Below are 27773 nucleotides of genomic sequence, written 5' to 3'. Positions count from 1 at the left end.
TTGTTTGCATTGTGGCTTGCAGTAGGAGGAGATTGATCGAGTCAAGATTTTTCAGGAGAACAGAAATGAGCCTTCCCTATTCCTGTCCTAGATAGACAGTCACTCCTTTCCGTCCTGTTACGTTCTCTTTTGCAGTGTTTCAGTGTTTGCTGCCCCATTCACCTCCTTTCTGTGACGTGACTCCTTTACCCAATTCCCTCTTCTACATCTTATGTGGGCAGAGCTGTGAATACAACAGTCTGTTCCACCTGGGCAGAGACACAGGAAGGGGTGGTGGCTTCACATGGGACGAAGATAGAAGACCCAGTCGACTCCCTGCCCCAGTCTTCCTGCTGCCTTGTTCTCTACATTGTGTGCTGCCCACGCAGTGAACAACTTGAGTCCATCCCCTTTTGTCTGCCTCCCTCCCTCTCTGCTGCCTTGCAGCTGTCAGTTTATCCCAATACTGCTTCTAGCTCTCCCACTCTTCCCATAGCTATCTGTCTGCACCCAGGAAGTTATGGGACTCTCAACATATATTGCAAATTCTTCCTATTATAGAGTCCCTTACCAAATGACTTGCAAATGTGTCAGGATTGTTCAGGAAACGAATCAGTTTATTATAATAGATATCAATTAAATAGTAGCTGGAATTCTCCGAAGCTGTCTCAGGTCATTATATAGGACACTTTTTTCAGGAAATGAAAGGACATAATTCAAGATGTTTCAAAAAACCTCTGGGCGCTTTTTAAGTGCTCAGGGCCATGTTTCTTCTCAGAAGTATAAGGCTTGTTGACAAAGGAAGATAGCAGTGGTCAGACTTCTGTCCTTGATAATCCAGTTCAGGCCAGAATCCTTCTCTGAATCTGTTTGAGATACTTGAAGACATTACAAATCCCACTTACTACTTAAAATTTGGAGGCTGCCACCCATGTGAGTCGGGTGGTAAAACAGCATGTGCAAGCATTCCCTAATCTGTTAAAAAATACCACATCGTGTAGGGTAACTGAAATCAATTTCATTGGCAGGTTAAGTTTAAACAGACTTAAACTTTGCAGCGAAGCACATGAAGAGCACATCCATCTTCTGTTTTGAGGGTATTGAGCTTTGGAAGAGGTGTGGTTAAACATAGCTGGAGAGAAGTAAGGTGCTGAAGCTTACAGCTATTTGCATTGCAAAGGTGTTTCTAAATCTTTCTAATGCACTGTTGTGCTGTGAACGTTATACTTGACCTATAATAATTGAACAGCCTCCTCCCGCAGGCACGATGGGCTGCAGATGGGGAGAAAGTTTTTAAGAGATGGGAATGGTGATTCGGAATAAAAAGGAAGTAATTTGCATGAAAGCAAAGCTCAGAAGCAGCAGTAATATATTAATGCACAAAAGAGTGAGTCTGGCCTGCCTCCAAAACTATCTTTCATGCTAAACTTTGTTTCTTGGATTACCAACACTGAGGTGGCGATCCTAATTAAAAAGAAGTTGCTATCTCACTCATGGTGATTGCTTTTTCAGACTGAAGTGTGGTAAGAACAGCTCAAACTTCATCCTCCTTTTCACCAGACCGTACTTCACTCTGATATGCCAGAACACATCCATACTGGCTCATTTCTAATTATTTTCTAGCCTTGGAGAAAATATATCTAACTTAGACCATCTGAATATAAATTGCACTTTTAACTATATAATGGAAGCGTATTGTCTATAAAACTTGAATCTATTGGTGGGGCAACAAATTCCATGAGTTCCTCCTCTTTTTGGCCAAAAGCAAAGGTAGTGCTAGCAGGTAGAAATCCCAAGGTCAGCCAGCCTTGCTATGAAGTTTCAGGATCCAGCTGCAGAGTTCACCAGTCTGCATTACACCAAGCCTGACTCTGACTGCATGAGGACACAGCCCTGTGCTGTCTTGCCTTGTGTTGGAAACACACGTGAAAGTTGGACCAAAAAGAATACTGGAGGATGCACATTGACTCAGGCAAACTCTAATGTGTGGTTAGGAAAAGCAAAAAAGCCTCCTCAGTTGTATGTGTATACTTGTAGTAAAGTGAAAACCGCTTCCGAACCCCAAGCCTCGAGTGGGAGACGTGGTGCTTTGTGTGTCCTGCAGTACCATCAACAGTGTGCTTCACTCTAGCACAGAAACCAGAAATCTCAGTGGGTCTCTGTTCCTTCAGCAATCTAAAATCCTTTTGCCACTGTGAGAGAAAAGACAGCTTGGCTTGGAACATCTTGGTTTCTGTACAGAGCTAGGAAGGACAATTGCTGATTGCCACATTATGTTTTGCAGCTATTGTCCAAGGAGACACACTGGAAGAAATCTACAACCAAGTGAAACAGATCATAGAAGAACAGTCTGGGCCTTACATCTGGGTTCCAGCAAAGGAAAAATTATGAAAACAGATTTTTATTTTTCATTTTCTAACTGACATCACCTACTACATCTGACGACTCTTAAGCCCTTCCAGTGGAGCCTGCCTCTAGTCCTTTCCAGCGTGGTTCACACCCTAATCATCACATTCTGCAGTTCCCATAATGCTTTACATTTGATGTCTCTCTTAGTTTAAATAATTCGTATTATTGTGTGTTGTTGGTTTGCCATTTTTCAAACATGACAGTGGAATGGCCTGACCAGCTATTAGTTTGGGGTGGGGGTGGGAGGGAATTGCTTGGTAAAATTCCTTAATGTTTAAGGGAAAGTAACTTTCAAAGATTTTTTCAAAAAAGCTTTATAGACATTCTTTTAAAATTTCATAACAATTGAAAGAAAAGTTGTATTCAAGGAAGTTGTAAATCATGAGTAACTTTGCACGCTTAACTTTAATAGCATGGTTTGGTCAGGGCAATCAATTGCAGGTTTTATTTTCTGAGTTAAATTCTATTCTCACAGTATTTTTTTTTTTCCTTTCTTTCCAGGCAGTTAGAGAGAAACTTTCGAATTTTGAGTTAACATTTTCATTAACTCCCATTACTACTCCTCAAGGGATATTCATTTTCATAATTTCATATGGATATTCTTATAATCTATTTTTTCATTTTTTGCCAATAAAATTGCTAGGGACAAAGATGTGTAATGTTTTTAATCTTCCTCGTGAAACACTATTTATAGTGTCTTACAGAAATTGTTTATAGATAATGGTCATCACACTTTTTGAGCCTAAAATATGTTTAGGTGCTAGGAAACCTTGTATTTTTCAGAGGAATGCCAAATTTCCATTGGCAGTAATACAGAAAACAGCTGCAGAGATGGTCATTAGGGCAATGAGAGAATGATTCGTAGCCTAAAAATGTGTGTGTTCTTAGGGGTCAGATTTTAATGAATATTTTACCCACAATAACTGCCTATTTTGTTATAATAAATATATATATATTAAACTTTCTTTAACTAAACTCTGTAACTATGGGAATTATTTTCTTTACATAGTTGCGCACACGTATAAATATATATATAAAATATATATTTTTCTTTTACCACCTACTCCTAGCTTTTTGTTTTGAATAAAAATACAAATTAGAATTTACCTTCCTTAATCACGAGAAATCAAATGGGCTATGGTGGCTGGGCATAAAGTCCAGGGAATATTAGTTACAGGAAAAAAATACGTGCAAGTTCTCCTCTTTTCTACAGAATTTCAGGTGTTTGTTTCTCCCCCCTCCCCCCTTGTAATTATGCATGTCTTAACCAAAGGGAGAATTCAGTCAACAATACATTTTATTTTTCTGTACATGTTCATCTCAGATTGCATAGGCACAAGATCTTCCATTTGCAATGCACAAACTTCTGTGCTGAATGTTATAAATACGTTGTACCAAAACATGGAACTACCTTCAGTAATGAAATTCTCTAATTCCCGTATTATTTGGTACCTGCCGTTGCTTGTTCGAAACTGATTGTTTATAAGAGGGATGTACTTATGGCAGTCATGGGGCAGTCACACAACCAAATTAGCTTTGGTTTGTAAAGAATTATCAACACTATCCATTCCATTTGTTAGAAAGAGGAGAACAGCTAATAAACTTTATTGTACAATATATTTGTCGAGTGTTTTTAATCAAAAGAAATACAGGTGTTGTAGCATTTTAAAATAAATGACTCAGACTGTAAATGAAAATAGTGTTAGAGGAATGCTGGTGACCAGGTTGGGGCTAGTGAAGTTATTACATTAAAAGCAGGTTTAAACTTGGGACACAAACATTGCTGGTGTTATGTGGAATGCTTATAAGACTTACAGTAAGTGTGAGATGCTGGTGTATGGTCCAAAATAATTTTTGTTTTTCTAGATTTGTGAAGCAGGTGTGCTGTCATTCTGAGACTCCTGTCTATGGAAGTGCAAGGTGTATAATATTGATGCAACTTTTCATAAATAATGTCATAGATTTTTAAAGGAGCTAAAAGCGTATTATAGTCTCCCTCTTTGAAAGTGACTGATTATCTGAGGTGTATAATGAGACATCTTAAAACAGACCAACTTTAAAAAAAAATAGAAGGATCTAAATCTCAGCTGTCAAATCTGCAAACCATAGCAACATCTGAGATTTCTATATTGTACACACTTTGTTTTCCCGACCTCTTTTTTTAACCCATCAGAAAGAGTCCTGTTAGCTGAGTAGATACATGAGGAATTACTCTTTCATATATTGCAGTGTCTGAATAGCTTTCACAGAACTTCTCCCAGGCGTTTGTCAGGTACTAGCCAGGTGTCACCGGATACTATGCTTGGACTGAAGTCCATGGTACTCACCTTGCATGGTTGTCATGCTAGAGTGAAAACAAGTCTTGGATCAAGAAAACCCAAAGGACTCTAGGGTATCATCTTTGCATTTTTGGTTTTGTTTGTTTCAGATGTTGCCCTTGAGCCCTGGCAGAAAATTTGATTCTGACAGCCTTGATGCTCCTAGTTGACTTGTTTTATCTTGTAATTTTTAGGATTTTGCATTAATTAGTGTTTCTCTGGATCTCACTTTTCCAGTATTGGGTGCTGATATGTCTTTGATTCTTGCGTATACTTTACTTTCTGTATTTTAAAGATGTATTTTACAATACATGTACTTTTCTTAAGGCTTCCAATTTAACAACTAGAGTAATTAGGAAATCCAAATGGTGTCATACTGATGCATTACCACCCTACTTTTGCTGGTCCAGTGAAGGCACCATGGGTTTTATTTCCTGCCTGCTAACCCAACTATTTCTAACTGCTATACAGAAGCATGCTTGATGAAGTATTTGCTGCTCTCTATTATTATTGTAAGTTATATTAATAATTTCTTTTGTGGGTCTTTTTGCTAAATTGTGCTGAAAATTAGGTTAAGGAATTTAATATCTCCTTAAAGCGTAGGTATTCGTAGGGTTATGAATAAAATAGGAAAATGAGCTAAATTATCATGAACTGTGCTTGTGTGATGGTTTAGAGGGGGTTGCATTCAGAACAGGCCTCCTGTACAAAAAGGCTGCTCCTCTACCTTCTGAACCTTTCCCATAGAGGATCAGAAGGACCATAGGAGAGGCCTGGTACCGAATTAATTTCTTATTAATCTTGCCCTTGCAGTCTTAAGCAACTGGTGCTAGGACTGTGCATCAGTCTTGTCATCTATATATGTATGTAAGCCTCACTGCAAGCATCAGAGGGCTTGAGAGGTTAATCTGGCCGGTGGGAAGGGCACAGGAGGGATTCAAATAATGGGTCCTTCCAAAAATTTGGAAGGACTCCAGTGGTGCCAGGTCGTTCTTTAGGACTTCAGACAACAAAGGGATGACTAATTCCCGATGGTCTAGGCAGCCAAGAATCAGAGTTCACATAAGGTTTTGTTTAAGAAGGTCTGGAGGGGTCATTTTCTATTTTTTTGAAGGTCTAAATTTGAAATAGCAATTAATTGATTTAAACTCAGCTGTTGTCTTACAAGTGCTAATAGGTGTTAAAGCTAGCAGCCTGGCCAAATTGCAGTCAATGTTACTGGATGTATAGACTGTCTGAAGGATGCATACAGTTGTGTTGTTTGTGCATGCTCTTGGTAGAAGATGGTGAAGGCATGTTCATGGCAGTACACAGCTGTTCTTTTTCTGGTAGCTCGGTGCTGAGCTGAGAAATGGGAGTCAGCAGAGCAAAGCAGCATTAAATAGCTTTTATCTGAACAAAGTGCTACAGGCAGCTGCAGTTCATTGACTAATGAGAAATGAAGAAAAGGGCAGTACAAGTGAGTGTTGCTCTGTGCGAGCTACTCGAAAAGTCACAGCAGCTTTTAACACAGCTATTTTCAGCAGAGTTTTTACTCTTTCTGGGAGAAAGCAGCCTTCCTGGGCCTTCTCTAAAACCTTAAAAAAATGAAACTACTTCAGCTATTTCATAGCATTTGTTATTAAATTTCAGGAGACGTGCACTTAGCACGCACTGTACCACCTGTAGAGTGTACAGACTTCACTATTGTAAAAGCCTGGGTTTCTTGTTATGGCTTTATGAAATTCATGACAACGCTGAGAATGTGGCAAAAAAAGTGACCATCAGCTCTGTCAGATAAAGTGCTTAGCTGGAATCTACTTTTGCTTCCTGAGCCCCAACACATAGGGAATACATAGAACTCAAAATTAGGATTTCGTTACACAGCCCTGCCTTACCCCTATGAGTCGGTGTGTAGCTGTTTATCTAACTCTATAGGTGGTGCTAAAGCAGTAACAACCTCATTGGTGCCTCAGATATTTTGCAATTTCCTAGTCTGAATCTTTTTGTAAGTGTAGAGGTGGTGTGAAGAGAGGTAGGCTTTTTTTCCTGTAGTCATTATGAGGTGACGTGTGCTAAGGTAAGCAAGATAAATTGTTGAACAAAGTGCACCTGCAATTGAATGTTGCTGATTTTCACCAAAGAGCAGGCTGGGGAGAGCACACTTGCAGAAGCCTTAATCTCTGAGGGTTCTGAAGGCTGGAAAAAGCACAAATCCCAAAATCTTCACCATGAAGAGCTCTAGAAATGTCTTCTATCTTTTCTTCTTTCATGCTGGTAAGTGCCCTCCAAAAACTTTTGCTGTGGCATGGTGTCTTTGGGGTTGACTTCTGTGTGATGTGAGAGAGCAGAGGGAAACTAGAACCATTTCAGAACCAATCTCATATGGCCAGGAAAAGAAATAGAAAGAATAGAAAAAGTGGAAAAGCAGTAGAAAAAGCTGTATTGAACACCATGTATGTATCGTGACTCATTGGTGTCAGATGTTTTATTTCCTCAGCACTGAATCTACTTCTTTTGGTTCAATGGTGTCTGTTTCTCACAAGTGTGAACAGTTCTATGACAATTATTTTGTAAAAATAGAAATAATTGCCTTATTCCACTTACACTCTGTGTGACATGTTGGCTTTCTCCTGTCACTCCCAAATTCTAATGGTGAATGCTTTTAATTTCATCAGAGGTGTGGATGCTGTTTCTGAAGCACTCCACAGTTCTTCAGAAAGAGATGATCCTAGTTTATTCTATTTTTTTTTTTACGTTCTTTCTGTTGAAAGCCCTTGATAGTGTATTAATAGCTGTATTAATAGCCATTTGATAAGATGTTACACAATGTAGTACTGTTACTTTCAGCAAAGGACTTAATTGGATGTTTGCCAGTGATGAAGTTATATGTGTGTTTAGGAACTTGAGCATATTTCAAATGGAACTTGCCAGCTCCTGCCATTTCATGCTTTATGTATATCTACATATATACAGGAGAACCAAAATTGTGAATAAACTCGGGTTCAGAGACTGACCTGCTGTTTTAAGATGTTCTTCATTGGCTAGAGGAAGAGAGGCTAACAGACCTTGTCTGCTCAAGCCCACTTCAGATGGGTTAACTCGTAAGGAAGGAAACGGGAAGTTGCCCAGGATCTGGCTTTCCTGTAACAACAAAGCTCAGCAGTTTGGAAGGGGACAAATTAATTACCTCTTTTAGATGAGTGAGGAAAAAAGCAACAGACTGATGCTGTTTCACTATTTTGGCTGAAATATGGAGCCAAATGAGCTTTGTTTCATGTTTCAGGTGTATATGGCTAATGATTTCTTCATTCAATTCATACATTATCTCCTGTGTATTTATATCTAAAACCAGGATGCTGAGGCTGAAGAATGGCACTTAGCCATACATACTGAGATGCTGAGACCCCAATTTAATTTCCATTTGCTTGTGTTTAGGAGAAGAAAAACCCAAATGTCTTTACCAAAGAAAACCTAAGCTCTTCCTTCTGCCCCAAGAAATTAATGGTGAAATTTTCACCCAGGTAGATGAGGTAGACATTAAGTTTCTGTGAGGTGCCTTTTTACCATGACCCTGTTGTGCCTTTCTTCTAACCATCTTGGGTCTCAGAATTCTTGCAACTCAGGCAGGCAGTTGTTGCTCCCTCTACTAGCACATGCTGCCATGAAAACTTCCTGTAAGTTTTCCAAGTCTGACTTAATGTTTTTTTGACAGCAGTTGACTCTGAGTTGCAGTGAAACAGCAAGCCAAACCCTCTGTTTCGGTATCAGGTGCAAAACAAGCTTTATGGCATCAACGATCTTATTTAGTCTGCAGCCGCTAAGTCAGAAAATATGCCTGGCTACTATTGAGCACTAGTGGAGTAATTTTAACTTGCAAAGTTAGATGGGCTATCTCAACTGCATGACAATGGTGGGGAAGTAGAGGGCCAGTTAGAGTTTTTAGAAAACCACGTGACAAATAACTTACAGCAGACTCCAACTTAAAATTGTAGAAAAGCAATGGAATGTGGTGCTCCTTGCTTATAAAAATTATCTGTGCCTGTTTATCAGCATAAACCATACTTGCGTATGCATTTTATGTATAGCTGTACCATTTGCACCTGATGACATATCCTTACAAAAGCAACAAAATGTTTGTAGCTTTGGCGCTTAGAAGGGTAGCGTTTGGGTCTGCTAAAAGACGCCTTTCTTCACCAATTAATGGAATCTCCACTACTAAATTTGAGTCTTTTCATTCATGGAACCGCCCTCCCCTTTTCGTGACTCTGGAAATGGCCTTTTATGAGAGTGTTTTGAAGGGACAAGTTTACTTTTCTAGTTTTTGTAATAAGCCTAGTGGCAAGGCTCTTGAGCACCTAAGATTGCTTTTTTTTATTCAGACCAAAAAGGGCTGGGGCAGGACTCCAGGTACTAACTAGCAATGCTTGAGACAGAGTTGTCTTTGGACGGTCTCTTTGGTTTTGTAGCATATCATTTCAAATAATCACTTTAAACACTTCTGACTTGAGAAAAGATGATGTATTCTGCAAGGTTTTAAGCATAGTCTGGATGCCCTGACCTATTCCATGGTACCCATATTTCTTATGTCAGAAACAAATGCCATCGGGTTTCAGTACCTAAGTCTGAGCCTGTCCTGTTTCCAGTCCAGAAAAACTTCAGTATTCATGTTAATCTGAATGAAAGTGGGAACCATCTCTAAAGACTCACTGTTGAAAGAGCCCTGATTTCTTTCTTTTTTGGGAGAAGGAACAGAATGAAAGGTTGGCTCTTCGGGAACCTTTAAATGGTAAGCTCTGTTGCAAAGGCACAGATGTGTTTTATAATATTTTCTCTTGGTGTTGTGTTTGCAGCACTCAGCCTGGAACGTATCCGGTGGTGCACTGTCTCTGATCAAGAACTTTCCAAGTGTAATGACATGAGTAAGGCCTTTGGTGGGGCTGGCATCCTTCCCCCTCTGGACTGTACAAAGGGCGGGTCAGCTGCTAACTGTACCCAGATGATCAAGGTGAGTTGTGAGTGACAGCAGTGTCATTGATTTAATTTCCCCATGTGCCTCATACTAGTCCAATGGCGATGTATATAGCTCTGCAGTGAGTGTCTGATGATCCAGGCAGCTGACCATATGCTTCCTGTCTCTGAAAAATCAAAGCATATATTTTTTAAAAAACACATAAAGGTATACATATGAACCTGAATGTCAGAATGGCCCTGTGTTGTCTGTTTGGCTAGTCATATATGGCCAGTCATTAGGAACACAGCAAAGGTCTTAAATATTTCCTCCCAAATGCTAATCTTTGATTTGGGAATTGTCAGGTTTATTTAACAGATATTTAAGAAGGGTTGGAGCTATAAGATGTAGACAGTAGTTAAAGCTGTGCTGCTGAGCCTATAAGTAGATTGTATTTCAATAAACTGTGGATCAAACTCCCATTTCAGGGTCCCATCGTGGAAATTGCTGTACATACAGATGAGATGAGTGTAAAGCCAAATCAAATCTCCCGATACCAGAGTACAAGAGAGAGACAAAGCAGCAAGTAGGGTGAGCAAAGGGCATGCAAACTCAGCTGTATTAATTCCGCTGCCCAGAGCATGCTCAGTTTCCAAAAGGAGCACGGCTCTGGGGAAGGTTTTAAAGACTGTAAGCATGTGGCTTTGCAAAATGATGTATGGAGAATAATTTCCTCTTAGGAGGGGGCAGGAGGCAACAAGTGGATATTGGAGGAAATGTGGAGGCAGGTAATCATGGTCGTCTTCACTGGCAGAGTGTGGGGGAAGGGGAGGATGGCTGACTGTGTTAATATTCTTTGTGTATCCTGTGTAGACATGCCCAAAAATCAGGGGTTTGTGGAGGAGATCCAGCCTGTCAAGGACAAATGGTTCAGAGCCAGGAAATGAGGCCTGGCAGAGTGCTTCGAAGGGAGATGAGGCAGGTGGTTGTGTGGCCAGAAAAAAGGAAGAAATCTCAGAAATTGGTATCTTAGAATTTTTTATCAATAGAAGCAGAAGGATTGTCTGGCTACTAAAACTACCGCATTGCCTCTTGATAAATACTGTTCTTGAGCGAGGGAATCAAGACTGTATTGAAGAATGTTAGGAGTGGATACGGATACCTGTGTGGATCTTACCTCGGGATTAGACAGGAAATACTTTCTAATGTCAGATCTTCGTCAACTGCTTGGATGATTGCTGCATTCTACAGAGGGACCTGTTAGACTCTGCAAAGTAAGTTATTAAAAGGGCTGATGAGTGTCTGTTTCTGAAATACAGTGCACATAGAATTGCATTTGTAAGCCATTGCAAGCAGCAGGCACCTATGTGAAACCTTGGATTCCTATAAAACTTGATTAGCTTAACTCAGTAACTTGCAGGTGGATAGCACAAGTAAGTAGCTTTCTGATAAAATGAATCTTCACTGTAAGGCTTCAGACGAGGCTTTGTCCTTGAGACCTCTTTTTTCTTGTGCTAATAATCTACTAAATGTTTAAGCCGGCCTACTCTGTGTAGGACTGTGTGGAACCCCTGAGTCCTCATCCACACTGAACTCTGCTCTTTGAGGCCAAAAAGGGAGTGAGACGCAATGGGTGAAGAGGCAGAGATATGCTGTTTTATAACACTACATAACTTGGACTTAGTCCTGTGAATGTGTTAGCACATGGATAAGGTAAAAAACCTTTTTCTTTGAAGGTGTTTAAAAATTGAGAAATGTCTAAACATTAACATTAAATATTGTCAGGTTCCCTAGTTTAATGTGACCAGAACTATTCTTCAGGTCTTTAAACACTTCTGTAGGTAATTTTAAAATGTTGTGACACACAGAAATGAAGTCACTCTGAAAATAATTAACAGGGTATTACCATTGCACATATACTTATGAAAAAAATCATATGTGGAATAATCCCGTGCTTTTGCTAAATGTATTGGCAAATGCTTGCTACAAAAAAAAATAAAATACCCACACTGTTGTTGATATGCCACCTCAGCAGTGATTGTATGCATTTAAAGGAGAGGTCTGTAGCCTGCAACAACAATAGGCATTTTTTCTGTCTTGTTCTGTTACTTATACACAAGCTATTGATAGGAGGATCTTCTGCTAAACAGAGCTCAAAGCCTCAGCTTTCCAATCAGAAAAGTGCTATCTTGCATGGAAATAATGTCCACACAATATAGTCCTTGTCTTCTTTGGCCAGCCCTTCCCATTTTATCTGCTCTGTTTCCTGTCCACCGTTAATTCTAGAGGCTCATTTTGTTCTTCCTGAGGGTAAGGTCCTTCTAACTCCCACCTCCTTGTCTTCCTCTTACTGTCAGATGTCCCTTCTAAACAACAGGCCATATTTGATTCCTAAATTGTCATCCTGTGCTCTGTCTCTCAACGGTGGAATATCAGATCTAGTTATTCTGGAAAGATTGTGTCTGTTCTTTAAGATGCAAATATGTCCCAACCCCAACTCCTCTCCAAGTTCTCTTGGAGCTTTGTTTGGCTCTCATTCATGAGAAGCAACTCTCAGGACATCTATTGTTTCAGCTCATTAATGAATATCACCTTTTTTTTCCCATGAGCCAAATAAGTAAAACATTTCAAATTACATGGCAACTTCAAATCTGATTTATTTACCTATGCTCTCACATGATCCCTTAAAAAATTTTCAAGCTTTTTATGTGGCTCAGCCTGTGGGAAATTGCTGTGGTATACTAGGCAGCATAGTCCTAGCCCTACCCTAACCAATGCTCAGCAAACTGCCAAGGGATGGGTAAACTAAATTATCCTCTCCAGTGCCAAACCAGAGGTTACGTAAACTGATAAGAAACTTGGAATCAGCTTAGAAATGCAAAATGTTGAGCTGCTGATTATTTTCTCAGCAGTATCTTGTCTCTGTGTGAGATGCCCTCTCCTGGCTTCCACTAGCTTCAGTACACAGTGAGAGCCAGGTTCAGCTGATGAGAGGTGTGTGTAGCAGTTCTCTAGTCCTTGCTGCTATGGGAAGTCCTATCCCATGCTATCCAGAGCAATCCTGCATCTGTAGCAGGATTCCAGCTAGCCTGGTGTTATAGTCAGCTGAAAAGATAGGGTATTAATGGACACCTTCCCAGCAGTGGATGCCCCAGATTTGTATTCCCCTGCTTTGGACAGTCTTTTAAGATGCTTTCCTCCTCCTCCAAAATGCACTGCCAACTACTCCCCCTCTCCAAAGATGTGTGGCTGTTTGTCTGTTGAGTTGCAAGCCAGCATGCTTTAAGATGCTTTTGAGTACGCTTTGGTGTTCAGATTTTGCAGTCCCAGAAGACATTACTTCAAACTATCTGTGTATGACCTCAAAATAATATTTACTTTATTTAAATCTTCAAGCTTTGGGGCACTACCTATAGAGATGAATGAAACTTCAAATTGGTGGGCCTTAAGATTCATCACAGAGCTGCAGGATCCATTTCTAAGATTCGTTTGGACTATGAAGACTAGTGAGGCCGTCACAGTCCAGGGCTGGTTTCTGCATTATTTCTGAAGGAAGGCGGTTTCGAAGTTCTAAAATCCCTCTTGGTAATTGTTCTTGAGAAATTTGAGTGCCCTTAAAAGAACTTTTTGGAGAAAAGAAAACTCACAAATGCAGATAAAAGGGCCTCTTCTAAATTCAGGGGTACTCTGCCTCTGGCTGTTGAGAAATACTGGTAATTAAGCTTCAACATGTATTCTGCCCTTGTGTCTGTACAGGATGATTTGGCAGATGCAGTGACACTGGATGGCCGTTTGATTTACCAGGCTGGAAAGGAGTATGGTCTGAAACCTGTGGTGGGGGAAGTATATGATCAAGGTATATTCTGACTAAATAACGTTTAGATTACTTAATACGAGCTTTTTTTTATGCATTTTTACTCTTCCCATTTTATTTTGGGATGGTCCTCTTGAAGACTCTAAACAGTAGATAATGGTCAGGTTCTCTCTTGGATGTTCCCGCCTGTGACAGAATGTGTGGGGGAAACAGAGATGCAGGGCTGTGGCAGTCTGTCCTGAAGCAGTTAGGTCAAAATAGCCGTGCTTGTAATAGGTTTGTTGGGTTGGGTTTTGGTTTGGTTTTAGGTTTTTGGTTTGGTTTTTGGTTTTGTTGGTTTTTTTTTTTTTACTGTCTCACTGCTTACTGTCTTCTCTGTTCCATACTTCACAGATAAATTAATGAATTGCAAAGCACAAATTGTTACTAGGTTTATCTCTCAATCCCATAAATTAGAATAATTAGATTTTATTTTTAGTAGTGTATATGATTACCTCCTGGAAGAAAGGAAGTGATAGATTCTGCTTCTTTATCTGGGTGTCCTTAAGCTTTGAGTTCCTTTCAAGACAGAGACAATAATTCAGTGGTGACTTGTCACCCTAAGGGCTCAGTATCAATATGTTTGTGTAGTTCAGAGCTGGAAGATGTCCCCTATAACTTTCAGAGATGCAAGGGAAGCAACAGCTCTGTAAGCAGTCTGCAGGCAGTGATGTCCCACCACTCTGTTGCGAGATGGAGCTAGATTTGGTTTGCAGCTGGGTCTTAGTGTGGTCTGGCCAAGGCATCCTCAGAAGTCCCTGTTGGGCTCAGTCCCCGGGGACTTGGATTACCTGCAGCAGCACCCCCCCCCCCCCCCCCCCCCCCCCCCCCCGTTAACATCATGACCCTGGTGAGGAAACTGTACTTCAGTTTCTCAACACCAGATGGGCCTCATGATCCAAAGGCTGGCTATCTCCACGAGTCAGTTTGTGAGCTCAAATCAGAGAAAAGTTGAATTAAATTTAATGATTTCTGATCTAAATAAAGTCAGATTGAATGACCTTATGGTCACTTCAGACCCTAAACTCTTGACTCTATGAGTTATATCAAACTGTAAAACAAAGAGAATGAAATCAGCTGTGATGCTCCAGTGACATCAGCTTGCTATGCTGTGTCAAAGTTAAGATCAAATTAGTAGACAACTGGGGAATATTTTTTTTTTTTTACTATTAATTGTATTGATTTCAATTCAATCCAAATACATTTAGAATCATAGAAAATTTCTTCTTGGAAGGAACCTCTGGATGTCTTTCACCCCACGTCCCTTTGATAGCAGGGTGACCTTCAAAGTTAGAGCAGATTGCCTGTGGCCTTTAACTAAGACATTTCACACTGAAAAGATAACGGAGGACATTCGCTCACAGTCAGCAGCTCCTCAACAAGGATGTGAACAATGTGACTTGCCTGTGGGTAGGGGAGCCACAAGAGGGCACAGATCAGTGTATCTCACTGTAATGCTGCTGTGAGGCTACTTTGCTTGCTTCTCTTTCTTCCTATGCTGCAGAGATTGGAACTTCCTACTATGCCGTGGCTGTGGTAAAGAAGAGTTCCAACATCACCATCAACAGCTTGAAGGGTGTCAGTTCATGTCACACAGGCATCAACAGAACTGCAGGCTGGGATGTGCCAGTGGGTTATCTAATTGACAGTGGGCGCCTGGCAGCCATGGGATGTGACCTTCCAAAAGGTAAGAGTTACAGGGCAAAGATCTGATCTTCAGCAGTGCCTTTCCGTATGGTCTTGGGACCCTGCATGCGGACAGAAACGTGTGGTTCTAGCTGCTGGTTTGTTCCTTGGCTTTGATGCCGCTGGTTTGTTCCTTGGCTTTGATGCCGCTGGTTTGTTCCTTGGCTTTGATGCCGCTGGTTTGTTCCTTGGCTTTGATGCTGCTCGTTTGTTCCTTGGCTTTGATGCCGCTGGTTTGTTCCTTTGCTTTGATGCTGCTGGTTTGTTCCTTGGCTTTGATGCTCCTTGTAAGATGGAATAGACCTAACATAGGTCTGATGAAGACTGCGGGGGTTTTTTTTTTTAAGCTTGGAAACCATCTTTTAAGAACAAAATGACTTATCTCTTCTGAATGTTTTTAGAGATGTACTGTGTAGATGTGTTAAAATAAGATTGTAGATCTTGTTTATTCATTGCTAAAAATTTCTCATTCTAATTTCACATTTAGCTGTAAGTGACTATTTCAATGCAAGCTGTGTTCCTGGAGCGAATGGCGTAAACTATCCCAAATCCCTCTGTCAGCTCTGCAAAGGGGATTCAGCTGGGCAGAACAAATGCGAACAAAATTCCCAAGAGCGATACTATGACTACAGTGGGGCTTTCAGGTAAAAATCATGGCGCTCTCAATTTTTTTATCGCTATGCTTTATCTATAGGCATTGTGTCCAGGCCTCATTGACAGGAAATTGAAGCCAGAGAACTTCCAGTTGATCTTGTTAGAAGATCTGCTGTTGTGTTAGGACAACCACGCTTTAAACCTAGAGACTGAACAAAAGTAACTCTAAACCCACTATTTCAGGTATTAATACCTGAGTATTAAAACCAAATGGATATTTAGCACTTATACTGGGCAGGGAAATCCCATTGCTGTTTGCTTTGTCCAGCAGCTGTTGACGCAAGTCCGAGTGTTTGTTTCAGCAGGCTGTATCTTTCCTAGTAAAACGTGATGACCCTTGGAGTCTGAGAGCTGAACTGCCGCCCTACTCAGCTATTTCAGTCATCCCATCTCAGTTGCACTGGATTACCAAGTTGCTCTGCCCTCCATTTTTGCACACCAATCTTGCCCTTATTTTCCTTCTTCTTGTCCACGTACTGTGTTGCAGCTCCCAGTCCCTGGCTAATAGCATTGACTGAGCAAGGGCAGAATTTGCTCATGTGAAACACTTGCTCCTCTCTGTGTATTTCCCAAAGGGTTGTGTGACTGACTTAGACAGAGAAGTCTCCTGGACAAAGAAGGTCATGGTGTTTGTCCCAGGCAGCACTGAACATGTTGTCCATGTTCACCAAATGACTGTGGTAGTTTACTTGGTGTTCTAACAGCCACTAGTCTCTGCCTTGAGCAAAACTCTCAGCACAAGGAAATAGGTCTGTGGCTGACGGAATGTAGCATACAGGCCTCTGGCTGTCAGCTGGCAGTGTCCAGTGCATGGGAGCTGTGTTTCGTAATGCATCTTTGTGGTTGGATTTATATTTATTAGGTGTTTGGCTGAAGGTGCTGGAGAAGTTGCTTTTGTGAAGCACAGCACAGTGCCTGAAAATACAGATGGTGAGTAATCCAGAAGTTTGTTGAATAGTGGTTGCAAGGTCTGAAGTACGGTGTCTTTAATGATAGTGAAATGTCAAATGATTGATTTATTTTGAATTGAGGAATCAGCAAAAACTGCTTTAATGGTGAAAACAGATGGTACCCACAGATGTGGGGTTTTAAAATGCTTGATAGTTTCAGTAAAGGTTAGAGGAGGAATCTTAAACTTCTTCTGGAAAAAGAGCTTAAAAAGCACTAAACCCTTAGTTTTGTAGAGACCTGGGCTGTTACGTTGCCTCTGCCTACCCAGGCATTTCAGCAGAGACTAGCAAAAAGTTAATAAGATGTGGCCAGCCCTATCTGGCACTTTGTGAAATCTACCTTGAGCATAAAATTATTTTAATATCATGGGCCTATCTGACCATCATTTACAGGGGAAAAAAAACCAATAATGTTGCATGTGATCCTAGTCTTAGGGATGCTCTTGGTACTGCTGCAGACCGCAGTACAGATCAATGCAGTCTCACAAGTGTTAAGCTGTTTATTGTCTTACTGGAGATACAAGACTACAGGACCATGTAGATCCATGGGATATATTGTGCAGTCAGGAATAGTTCAGAGATGCTCAGATGTGTGTTCTGCTCCACATGTGCATGTGATGCTTAGAGCAGACATGGAGCCAGAGGCATCAGCCCTACCTGATGTCTGTTCCATAACCATGTTCTGTCTGATTTCAGGGAGAAGTCTTTCTTCGTGGGCCCAGCGGCTTCGCTCCCAGGACTTCCAGCTTCTCTGCCGCAATGGTAACACAGCTGATGTGACAGAGTGGAGAACCTGCCACCTGGCCCGAATCCCAGCGCATGCTGTGGTGGTGCGGCCTGACACAGATGGGACAGTTGTCTTCCAACTCCTGAATCAGGGACAAGTAGGACACCATTTTTTGATCAGTGCATTGCATTTTAGAGCGGTTCTCCCACCCATCTAGCTGAATTGAAGACAGGATATCCCGGCACCTTCAGCTTTGTGGGGTTTGAAGGGGTATGGGATGTCACATATCCCACGTAGAGGGATGTCTGACAGGTGCTTTTTTTCTTTCTTTAACATTACAGCGAAGATTTAATGGGGTAGGCACCAAGTTTCAGATGTTTGACTCCACAGCCTATGGTGCCCAGAATCTTCTGTTCAGAGACGTGACCACAGAGCTTGTTGCAATCACAGCTCAGAATTACCAGGCATGGCTGGGTGATGAGTATCTTCATGCCGTGGAAGCCCTGAGCTGTGACCCCAACAGTAAGTCGTCTTTAGATTCGTATTCATAACCATGAACAAAAATAGCTGATAACAAAGACCATCTTTATTCTGCTTTATTTTCTTTGACTCTTGGAGGGTTATAGCAAGATGCCAGTCTAATCTTTCAGCATGGAGAAAGGTCACTTTTTGACGTAGAAACAGTATCACATTGCAGAATACTTTCCTGGGCAAATTGGCTCACTTTGTGTTAAAAGATACAGGCATTTTCTACCCATTCTGCTGTGAGACATTAATCTGGTAAGCTGCTACTGCTACCTGGTAATCCATTTCTTACCTGCTAACAAGGGGAAATAGTAATGTGTTGCTGTGTAAATCCTCAGGTAGTCTATAAAGAATGGATGAATGGATTCCTAGCAAAGAATTTCTTCCAGAAACTAAGAAACCCTTAATTGCTCTTTATTGAAATGTTAATAGTCTTTTATACTATCGGAAGAATGCAGAAATGACTTGATGTGCATTCTGGCAAAGTCAGAAACACAGGCTGTAAGAATCCCTGCCTGAAGCTTAATAATCATGGCAACTGAGCCTCCCAGGTGTGCTCTGTGCTGTGGCAAAGCTCCCCACCTCCTGGACTTGTCTCTTCTGGGCATTGCTCAGTGACTGCCAGGTATGAGGAAGCCTCTGTTCAGGGTGGTTTTTTGCTGCACTCAACTAATACATTATGGCTGCACTTAATGGTCAGCAATCACAGGAGTTCTTGTTCCTTTGCTATGGATCAGTTTGCAGTGTGGACATACCACTAATCTGGAGAGCTCTGTGGTCCTAATCAGGTGTAAGTCTGAGCTAGAGAGATGGAGAGAAACACAGAAGTAAGCATTTTTAATAATACGTATGGTATGTATGTGACAGTGGGCAGTGTGTATTCCTCCTTGTGTATTACCAGAAAAGTAAACTGTAGTATTTGCTTTCCAATTTTGTGCAGCATTGCCAGAAAGCCTGAGCTGGTGTGTTATATCCACTGAGGAGATTTGGAAATGTGGTGAAATGGCTGTTGCCTTTAAGAAAAAGAATTTGAAACCAGCAATTCAGTGTATTTCAGCCAAGACAAAGGAACAGTGCATGGAGCTGATCCAGGTAGGCTGCTACAAGCCTTGTGCAATAAACCAAATTAACACAAGGTGCTCTTTGCTGGGTATGTCGGATCAGAGGGATGTGCGTTTAGGTGACCAGTAGGAATACTGGATTTCAAGGAGGTGATCTGTGGCTCACATGGTATAGAGAGGCCTGAAGCCTGATGATACTCAGTTGTGATGAGGGCATTGTTGCCCATCTAACTCAAGCCTGTATGTGTGAAATCTCCTGTCCCCATTTCACTGATGATGCTTTATGTGGGTTTGGGGGGTTTTCTTTAGCAGTGTATTGCTCTTTTGCTGTCAGACTTGCCCTTTGAGATGCAACAGGTACGATGCTAGAGGTGTCATCATTGTAGCAGGGAAGGTATCTGCTGCTTTTTCACATAAATCCTCAATTTTATTTTATTTTTCAGAAGAAGGAAAGTGATGCTGTAGTTCTAGGTGGAGCTGATATTTATACAGCTGGGAAGACATACGGCCTTGTACCAGCTGCTGGAGAAAGTTACTCTGGTAAGAAGGTCAGGAAACACAAATATAGACCTTATTTTTCCAGGTTGTTTGAAAACAGCTCTAAAAGCATGGTCTCTGTTCCCTAGCCCTGCTGGGAAAGCTGTTTTCCAAGGAAATGAGAATTAGTATCCTCACGTCATGGATAGAGGAGGAAATAAGTATGGGATGGGTTCCTACACTGAGTTCGTGGCAACTTTTATCTGTCTTGTACCTCTTTATTTGTCTTTTCAATTCCGAAAAAAATATTTACAATGGAAAAAAAATAGTATTCACAAAATCAAAATATTTTTAATGTAAGCAAAACCACAGAAATTACACAGTATATTCTAGCTTGAAACAAATTCTTCCTGTCAGTGTGGCTGCTTCAGAGTCACTGATGAAAAGAGGACTTGTGGACATTGTGTCACTAAGGCAGAATTTCAGTATGCTGGAAAACTCATGGAAATTTTAATACAGGTTTGAGTTTTCCCAGAAAAATAACTTCTGAAATCAGTTTTGCTAAGTCACTAATCACCCAAATGTTGTTTTTCAGAGGGATGTGTTTATAAGAGCTGATGTTAACAAGAACGCTTTCATGTTCATCTCTAGATTATTCAGTTCAAGTGCATAGCAGTACCAGTATACAGGCTATAAATGAATGCAACATTGTGAAGTAGTAGAAGTGAAGAATGATTACCTGTACATTCATAATTCCTGACTAGCTGATTGTTGGTGCAGTTGAAGTTGGCACCATCTAAGTGTAATGGATCTGTAGAAGATCATTAAGCAGTGGGAATACTTAAGGGAATTTGTAATGCATTTTGGTTTTTTTCTGCAAGCTGATGACAACAGCAATGCATACTATGCTGTGGCATTAGTGAAACGAAATCTGTCCAATGCATTCACCATCAGTGACCTGAAAGGGAAGAAGTCCTGCCACACAGGACTGGGGAGAGCCGCTGGATGGAATATCCCCATTGGTATGCTAATTAAGAGGGGCATTATTAAGACCAGAGACTGTAATATTCCTCAAGGTAAGACAACAGTACTACATATCAAAAATACAGTAACAGTCCAATTATAAACTTTCATTAGGGAAGTAATTTTGATATCTCATAGCTCTATATTAAGCTTTTGTTTGTGAATGGGTGTTGTGTTTTTAATGTAACGATTAGAAATTTTAAGTTTGCCACCAGAGTAGACTAATGGAGGGTCATATTGAGAACGCTACATCTAACACAGAAGTATTCATTTCCCTCTTTCCTTTATCACAAAATCATTGGCTAATTTAGGTTGGAAGGGACCTTTGGAGGTCATCTAGTCCAACCAACTGCTCAAAGCAGGTCCAGTTAGATCAGATTGCCCGGGGCCATGTCCAGGCAGGTTTTAAGTAACTCCTAGGATGGAGATTGCACACAACATTGCTGGACCCCTGTCCTAGTGTTTGACCATTCTTGGTATAAAGAATTTTTTTCTTCTATTTAAACAGAATTTTCCTTCTTATAACTTTGGTCTGTTGCTTCTAATCCTTTTGCTCTGCATCTCTTGAGAAGGATCTCGGTCTGTCTTTTTGAAAAGCCCACTATGTAAATGAAGACAGCAATACACTGTTAGTTGTCTTATCTCTGGGCTGACCAAACCCAGCTCTCAGCCTGGTATGTCATGTGCTCCAGCCCTCTGAGCATCCTACTCTCCTTCCACCATATTTGCTCTAGAATGTCAATGTCTTTCTAACACTGGGAGCTCAAAACTTGGCACAGATGTCAGAGGAGAATAATCACTTCCCCTGACTGTTCCACTAACACAACCCAGTATGCCATTAGCCTTCATAGGCACAAAAGCACGCTGCTGACTCTTGGTCAACTTGTTGTCCACCACGATCCCCAGGTCCTTTTTTTTTTTTTTTTTTTTTTTTTACAGAGCTGCTTTTCAGCCTGCCAGTCCCCAGCCTTTCATGGTCTTATTCCATCCTAAAAGCAGGATTCTGCATTCACCTTTGTTGAACTTTGAGATTCCTGTCAGCCTGTTTCTCCAGCCTGTCCAGATCCATCTCAATGGCAGCCCTGGCCTCCAGTGTATCAAACCGGAAAAGTTTCAAATGCATTTCTGAAAACTGGAATAAGAGTACATTGCTTTTTGTATTTAATCAACTTTAAGCTTATACAGTCTTGAAAATCCTGCTTTCACACCTGTCTCAGCTCTTGCTTGAGGCTATTCAACAATAGGATAGTCACAGAAACTCACATTGTCTATACAGACGTATCCCCTCTAAGTAGTACTTCCAGCTCTGGGATGTCATTGCAGTAAATACATCCCTGTCCTGAATATTATTGCATTTATTTTCAAACCGTATTTAGTAATGGAGCAATGTAACACAACAAGCAAAGGATCTATGACCATAGAACTCCAGATTTGAATTTTAGTTGCCTATTTCCTGTCTCCCAGGAAGCTCTTCGGTATCATTACATAATCAGCTAAATGATGCTTTGAAAATATTTGAAAAGTTGTAGTTTGTGAATTCCAGTAGGCAGCTGTAACTCATGTTTCTACTGTTCTGCTGAAACCTGCATTGGTTATAACTTCGTGACAGTGTAACTACCTTTCTTGTGAGGAGTTCATGCTTTTCACCCATTATATTGGTTTGTCTTTCTTTCCCCAGCTGTGAGTGAGTTTTTCTCTGCCAGCTGCGTGCCTTCAGCTAAGCAGGACAATTATCCACCAAAACTCTGTCAACTGTGTATTGGAGATGACAGTGGAAACAATAAATGCAGTGCAGGTAGCCAAGAACGTTATTACAGCTACAGTGGAGCCTTCAGGTAATTAATACATATGGTTGTTACTTAGTCTGTCAGCTTGTCAAAATGCAAGGAGGAACTGTTTTCCATCCCAGGCAGCAAAAAGCAGTTATTGTTGCTACAGTTAGATGGCATGTGCCATAAACGAAGTGGGACATGTTTCCCCAGATGTCTTCAACAGTACAGGTATGTCACAAGGCATTACATTAGATCACGTCAAAGCCTTTTGACAGCTTCCTGGCCCACAGCCAACCAGATCACCATCAGCCAAATCCATGTCTCTGATTACAGAGCAACAGGCACCTACCTAGTGAGGACCACATGGATTGTCATCTGTCTCCAGTCTTGCTTTAATCTAGTGTGCCAGACAGTCTGCCACTCTGAATGGTCAGGTCATCCACAAAGAGCTTTAGCAGGGAAGCAGGCAAATAGTAGCCAGTATCTGGCTGCTGTGAGTCCATGCTGAGCGTGGCAGGGTAGTGAGCGGGAGCCAGGAGTGGGTCTTCACTGTCCGTACTCATTGGTGGCTGTATGTGAAGGTAGGTTTCTCAACAGCACAAACAACTATGGTCAATGTTCAAATATCAAATCCTCTTCAAAACAAGATTTGTTAAAGGTATATGGGGGGAATAGCATAAAATGGAATAAACACTTTGTGTAACAGCAGACATCTACATATGGGGCCATACCCGAAGACTATGAAACTCTTAGATATGGAAGTCACACTTCCCTTTCCTGACCTTCAGCTCTGAAGGTAATGGTGCATGTTAACAGAGCTGGCAGTCAGTGGTCTTTTTCCTTCAGGGGAGGAGACTTTAACAACAGCTACCTGGTAAATACTGAAGTGCTAGACTTAGATAACTACTTTTTGCAAATCTGTTTGTGTCCAGCTGCTCTGCTGTGGTACATGCCTTGCAGGCAAACTCCAGGTCCTCTGCTGTACTGCGTAGATTAACAGAACTAGCTACCAGTCACCCAAGGAATAAACAACAAATGCTGTTACAGGCTGTATGAGCCTTGCTTATATTCTAAGGTTGTGCATTTGATAATAGTGCCCATATAGCCCAAACTTTATATGGACATCACTTTTTTTTTTTTTAAGTAGAGAAGACGTTTAATTCATTGAGTGATGTGGAAAGTTTCAGGTATTTAAAAGGTTAGGATTTGGTGAAAAATGGAGGGTCACAATCTTCTGCAAGGTAGGGATGGGTTTGGCTGTGATGCTTAGGTGATCCTCTCTGAAAGAAGAATGAGTTATGGAAGGTGACTGACATGAGCTTAAAATGCAGCCTCAGATTTCCAGATTCCATCAACTCTGGATGTCTTCAGACTAACCTGACTAGAAGTATGAGAGGTCATTCAGTTTGTGTGTAATTCACTGCTTGGGGCAAATTAAACTCTGCAGAGTACTGAAAAATCTGTTGGGAATAGCCTTTTCTCATGGGGAATGCAGAGAACAGCACCGACTGAGTCCTCAGTTCTCTGCATGACAGTGTCAGCCACATGATGACAAGACCTTTGAGTCTTAACTCCTCATGTTAAACCAGGTATGCGTGAATTATATGTATTTTTGGTAACTGTTAGCAATAATAACTTTTGCATTTTGTACTACATAAACCGTGCTCGGTTACAGCTGTACATCTTCTGGTTTTAGGAAGTGCTTCTTCAAAACACTTGTAGAATAAGCTACAGGATGCCACCACTAAACTCGATTACCCACACATCCTCTGCAGTCCTCTACCCAAAATACCTGGGAAGTCAGATCTCTTTGCTAGCTCACCCAGCTCACTGAATTGAGCTTGATTTTAGTTATGCGTTACTTGCTGTCTGAAGCAAGTGCTGTGCATTCCTTCTACCTGCTGACTTTGTGTTTCAGGCCTAGCAAAAATCTCCTAATAGTCTGCGATGCCTGTTGTATCGTGTGCTAGACAACATCACAATATAACATGGGAAATGGTAAATGCTGGTAAAGGTGTGTTGTTCTACACTTTTGCCCTGAAACCTTCTGGAATGGGATTTCACACTTGTAGAAGAGGAGGAGATTTTAGGGTGCCCTTGGCACGTTGGGCTACTTTTGCTTCGGAAAACTGGGGGAAACTGAACTTAGTCCGGGAACAGTACCCTTAGAAACTGCAGGTAGATGAACTAGATGTCTTCGGTGTGCAGGGTTGTAAAAGCAGTGTCTGTGCAAGCACCAAGGTCACTCTAACGTGGAAAAAAAAGGAAGAAAAAGTATACGTGTGAGTGTGCACACCCACACATATGCAGAATTTGATAAACTCTTTGGCTATGCACTGAAAGGATTTTATTCAAAAAAAGTCTTAACGACATACTTTGTACATGATTTCAAAAGGAGGAGTGAAAGCTGCTGTTGTTAGATGGGTAATACTTAACTGAGCATCACATATTTTCTGTTTCTTTGCTCATCTAATATTGGCCTTTTTCTGTCTTTCTCACACTGTTTTTAATGAAAAAAAATCCTGCTGTATTCCTCTCAAAATTCTTAATTTAGAATATTTTTTTAATACCTTGCAAAGATGGTTTTCTCTCAAGATGCTTCATTTCTCTGTTTTTGCTTATTGTCTTAGGGTCCAGTGCATTTGTTTGCAGGAATGTATGTAAGAAAAATTGAATTCTAAACCTACCAGTTACTGAAAAAAATGTGGTTCACATAAAGATGCTTTGAATTGAATTTTTATCTCTCGTTTCCCAAAGGTGCCTGGCAGAGGACTCTGGGGATGTGGCCTTTGTGAAGCACTCGACAGTGTTTGAGAACACAGATGGTACTTGGTTTTACAGTCTTTATTATAATTCAGTTAATTTTCTTGAACTTTTTTGCTCTAAGGCATTCAATGAGTGACAATGACAAATTTCTTATTTCAGGTAAAAACACCGATAGTTGGGCCCAAAACTTGAGGTCCAGTGATTTCCAGTTACTGTGTCCAAATGGTGCCCGTGCTGAAGTCACCCAGTTTGCTGAGTGTCACCTGGCTCAGGTGCCAGCTCAGGCCATTATGGTTCACCCAGATACCAGGATTTTTGCTCTATACGGACTACTGGACAAAGCCCAGGTATTAATAATCCATTTATTCTATGGCGGAACGGTCTAACACAGACCAAGGATAAAGGCAACAAGACCATACTGCCATATTATGACCCCTGCATCATGAGACTGGCAGCATGTGCACTGTGCAGAGCCCTGTTGTCGGAGTGGGATGGAGGTGGTGAAATACAACCCATGTAATTCTAGGAAGACCACCCTGCTGCACAAGGGATTTCAACTTTTTGCTCAGCCACTGGTTTCAGTAGTACTCTTCCTGGAGCTTAAGGTGTTTTCCCTAACTGCATGACTTTGAAGTCTACAAGAAATAGAGTACATGCTAAGACTTTTCCGTCCTGGAATTTTCCTAGGAATGCAACAGAATGTTGCTGGGTGTATTTATGCTGCGGCCGTGTACATGGTAAACCATCTAGGCAGACCATGGCTGGCTGCCACAGCTAGGTTCTTGTCAATACTGAAGTTAACTAGTTTAAAAGCAATACTGAGTATCTCCATGCTAGGCTTCAGTCCCTTCTGTAACTCCTATGCAGCCAAACCCTGTATTACAGAACAATATTTAGACAGAAAATTTTTTAAAAATACAGCTCTTTCCAGATAGTAACTAAAAAACCAAAATCACAAACGTTGTTCTTGTAATTGCCAATGGCAGAATTATGTATTTAATCTACTGGACCACCTAAAAGCAAATGCATAAGAGAGATTCTGCAATTTTGTATGAACTTTTCATCTACAAAACCGTTCCTATCGTCTTTCATGTTGTACGAGAGGAACGTGGCACTTAATCTTGCAAAATACTGAAAATTTTGCATTTTTTTCAGGTCTACTTTGGAAATAGCAGCAATGGAAATGGATTCAAAATGTTTGATTCTTCAACTTTTCATGGAAAAAACTTGATCTTTAAGGATTCTGCTGTTGAGATCGTGCCAGTAGAAGAGAGGAGGACGTATGCAAAATGGCTGGGGAGTGAATATATTGAGTCTATTGAAGGGATGCAAACACCACGGTGCTCTGGGGCAGGTAATAAGTTAAGACAATACCTACTGACGGCTATTGTTGTTCCCCTTCTTACTTTATGTCAGATACAAGGCTTGAACTAGCATGGTCCAAATGGCAACTTCCAGGCCTTCCCTCTGCTCTACCATCTTTTCTTCAGATACGCTGCTGTTTGGATAACATGTTGTGCTAACATTTGAATGCCTCTTCCTGCCTCTTTGCAGGGCAAGTGCTAACAGCACCTGCTCGTCAGGGGAGTGGGGTGGGGCTGGAAGCTGCCCCTGTCCATGTGGATGGGTGGAATTTGGGGCAGAAGCCAGCAATACAGTGTCAGCATGGTTTCCAAGATCAGTCCAAAACTGGAGCATCTTTGCCATCGTTGCTGATGTTGAACAACCCTGGGCTGGAGGATTCCCAGGTGCTGTTAGATGGATACTGGGTTTCTGACCTGTAGAAGAATTTCTGCATCTGGGAAGGCAGTATCAAAAACTTGTCTAGTGAATCCTCTCTGGCCTCCTGGCTCGTTACGTTCAGACTCCTACATCCCTGCTTATCCCATCCTACCCTTGCTGGGGGCAACGGTTTCTTCTGAGCTCTGCTGCCAGAAGAGGTAAGAGCACAGAGGATGGACAGACTATGGACAGAGAGATGACCTGCAGTCCAGAATACAGCTTCTGCCACGGGCAAGGTCCTTCACCTTCCAGTGGAAGAAAGTAGGGGGGAATCTCCAAAGTCACTGGACAAAATGGCGGCCAGAGAGATTTGGTGGGGACTACCTGTCAGTAGAGAAAAGAACAAAGCCAAATGTGTGCATCCACTGAGCTTGTTGACTTTCCACAACCAGTACTCTCACTGCTTGACGGAGATGTCATCTGCCCTGTGATCTTTAATTTGATGCAATCTCCATCTCAACTTCTGGCTGTCCTGGGGTTCCCTTGAGAGCCTGTGCATTAAACTTGTATTTGCTGTGAATGAAACGAAGTAGTTCAGTTCTGATTAACCGTTGCTCTATCTACTGGCTTGTAGCATTTGGTTTTTATTTTTATCCATAGCTGCAATAACAACCACTGTTGCTGTGCTGCTGGCAGGCAGCGTCCTCCTGACTACAGCTACCACCACCTAATGATCCTGGGATGAAAAGACATTCAGCATAATAAAAACCTGGCAAAATCAGATAATAACAGTAACAGTGTAAATAAGTGAAAATAACAAATAAACATGAAAAGTCATTACAATTTATCCAGACTTCGGTCTGATGGCTAAGCTGCTCCTTTTCTCGCTTTCCTGGGAGGTTAACATTTGCCCCTCACTTC

General features: G+C 41.3%; 2 protein-coding genes across 38 annotated transcripts in view; both read left to right on the top strand.

Moving 5' to 3' along the window:
• The window catches only part of DLG1 (discs large MAGUK scaffold protein 1), a 173225-nt gene extending 169220 nt beyond the window's left edge, over nucleotides 1–4005 (top strand). For all 35 annotated transcript variants that reach the window (XM_052803494.1, XM_052803492.1, XM_052803501.1 and 32 more), the window contains one exon: nucleotides 2264–4005. In XM_052803494.1, the coding sequence (XP_052659454.1) occupies nucleotides 2264–2370 (107 nt within the window). In that variant the 3' untranslated portion in view covers nucleotides 2371–4005. The remainder of the gene's footprint in view (nucleotides 1–2263) is intronic.
• Nucleotides 4006–5935: 1930 nt separating this feature from the next.
• On the top strand, nucleotides 5936–27699 carry LOC128148972 (melanotransferrin-like). Of its 3 annotated transcripts, none has more exons than XM_052803530.1 (16): nucleotides 5936–6962; nucleotides 9539–9693; nucleotides 13393–13492; nucleotides 14994–15176; nucleotides 15663–15819; nucleotides 16692–16759; nucleotides 17476–17663; nucleotides 17848–18028; nucleotides 18972–19123; nucleotides 19536–19632; nucleotides 20451–20645; nucleotides 22271–22427; nucleotides 25122–25189; nucleotides 25290–25477; nucleotides 26286–26484; nucleotides 27513–27699. In XM_052803530.1, the coding sequence occupies exons 1-16, from the start codon at nucleotides 6917–6919 to the stop codon at nucleotides 27581–27583; spliced, it is 2205 nt and encodes a 734-aa protein (XP_052659490.1). In that variant the 5' UTR covers nucleotides 5936–6916; the 3' UTR covers nucleotides 27584–27699. The 3 variants fall into 3 exon arrangements, with proteins under 3 accessions (XP_052659490.1, XP_052659491.1, XP_052659489.1); XM_052803531.1 differs by having other exon boundaries at nucleotides 26685–27699; XM_052803529.1 differs by lacking the exon at nucleotides 27513–27699 and having other exon boundaries at nucleotides 5938–6962; nucleotides 26286–26779.
• The last annotated feature ends 74 nt before the right edge of the window (nucleotides 27700–27773 follow it).

This window comes from Harpia harpyja, chromosome 12 (assembly GCF_026419915.1).
Source record: "Harpia harpyja isolate bHarHar1 chromosome 12, bHarHar1 primary haplotype, whole genome shotgun sequence".
NCBI classification, from domain to species: Eukaryota; Metazoa; Chordata; class Aves; order Accipitriformes; family Accipitridae; genus Harpia; species Harpia harpyja.
This window is presented reverse-complemented; position numbering and strand designations above follow the sequence as displayed.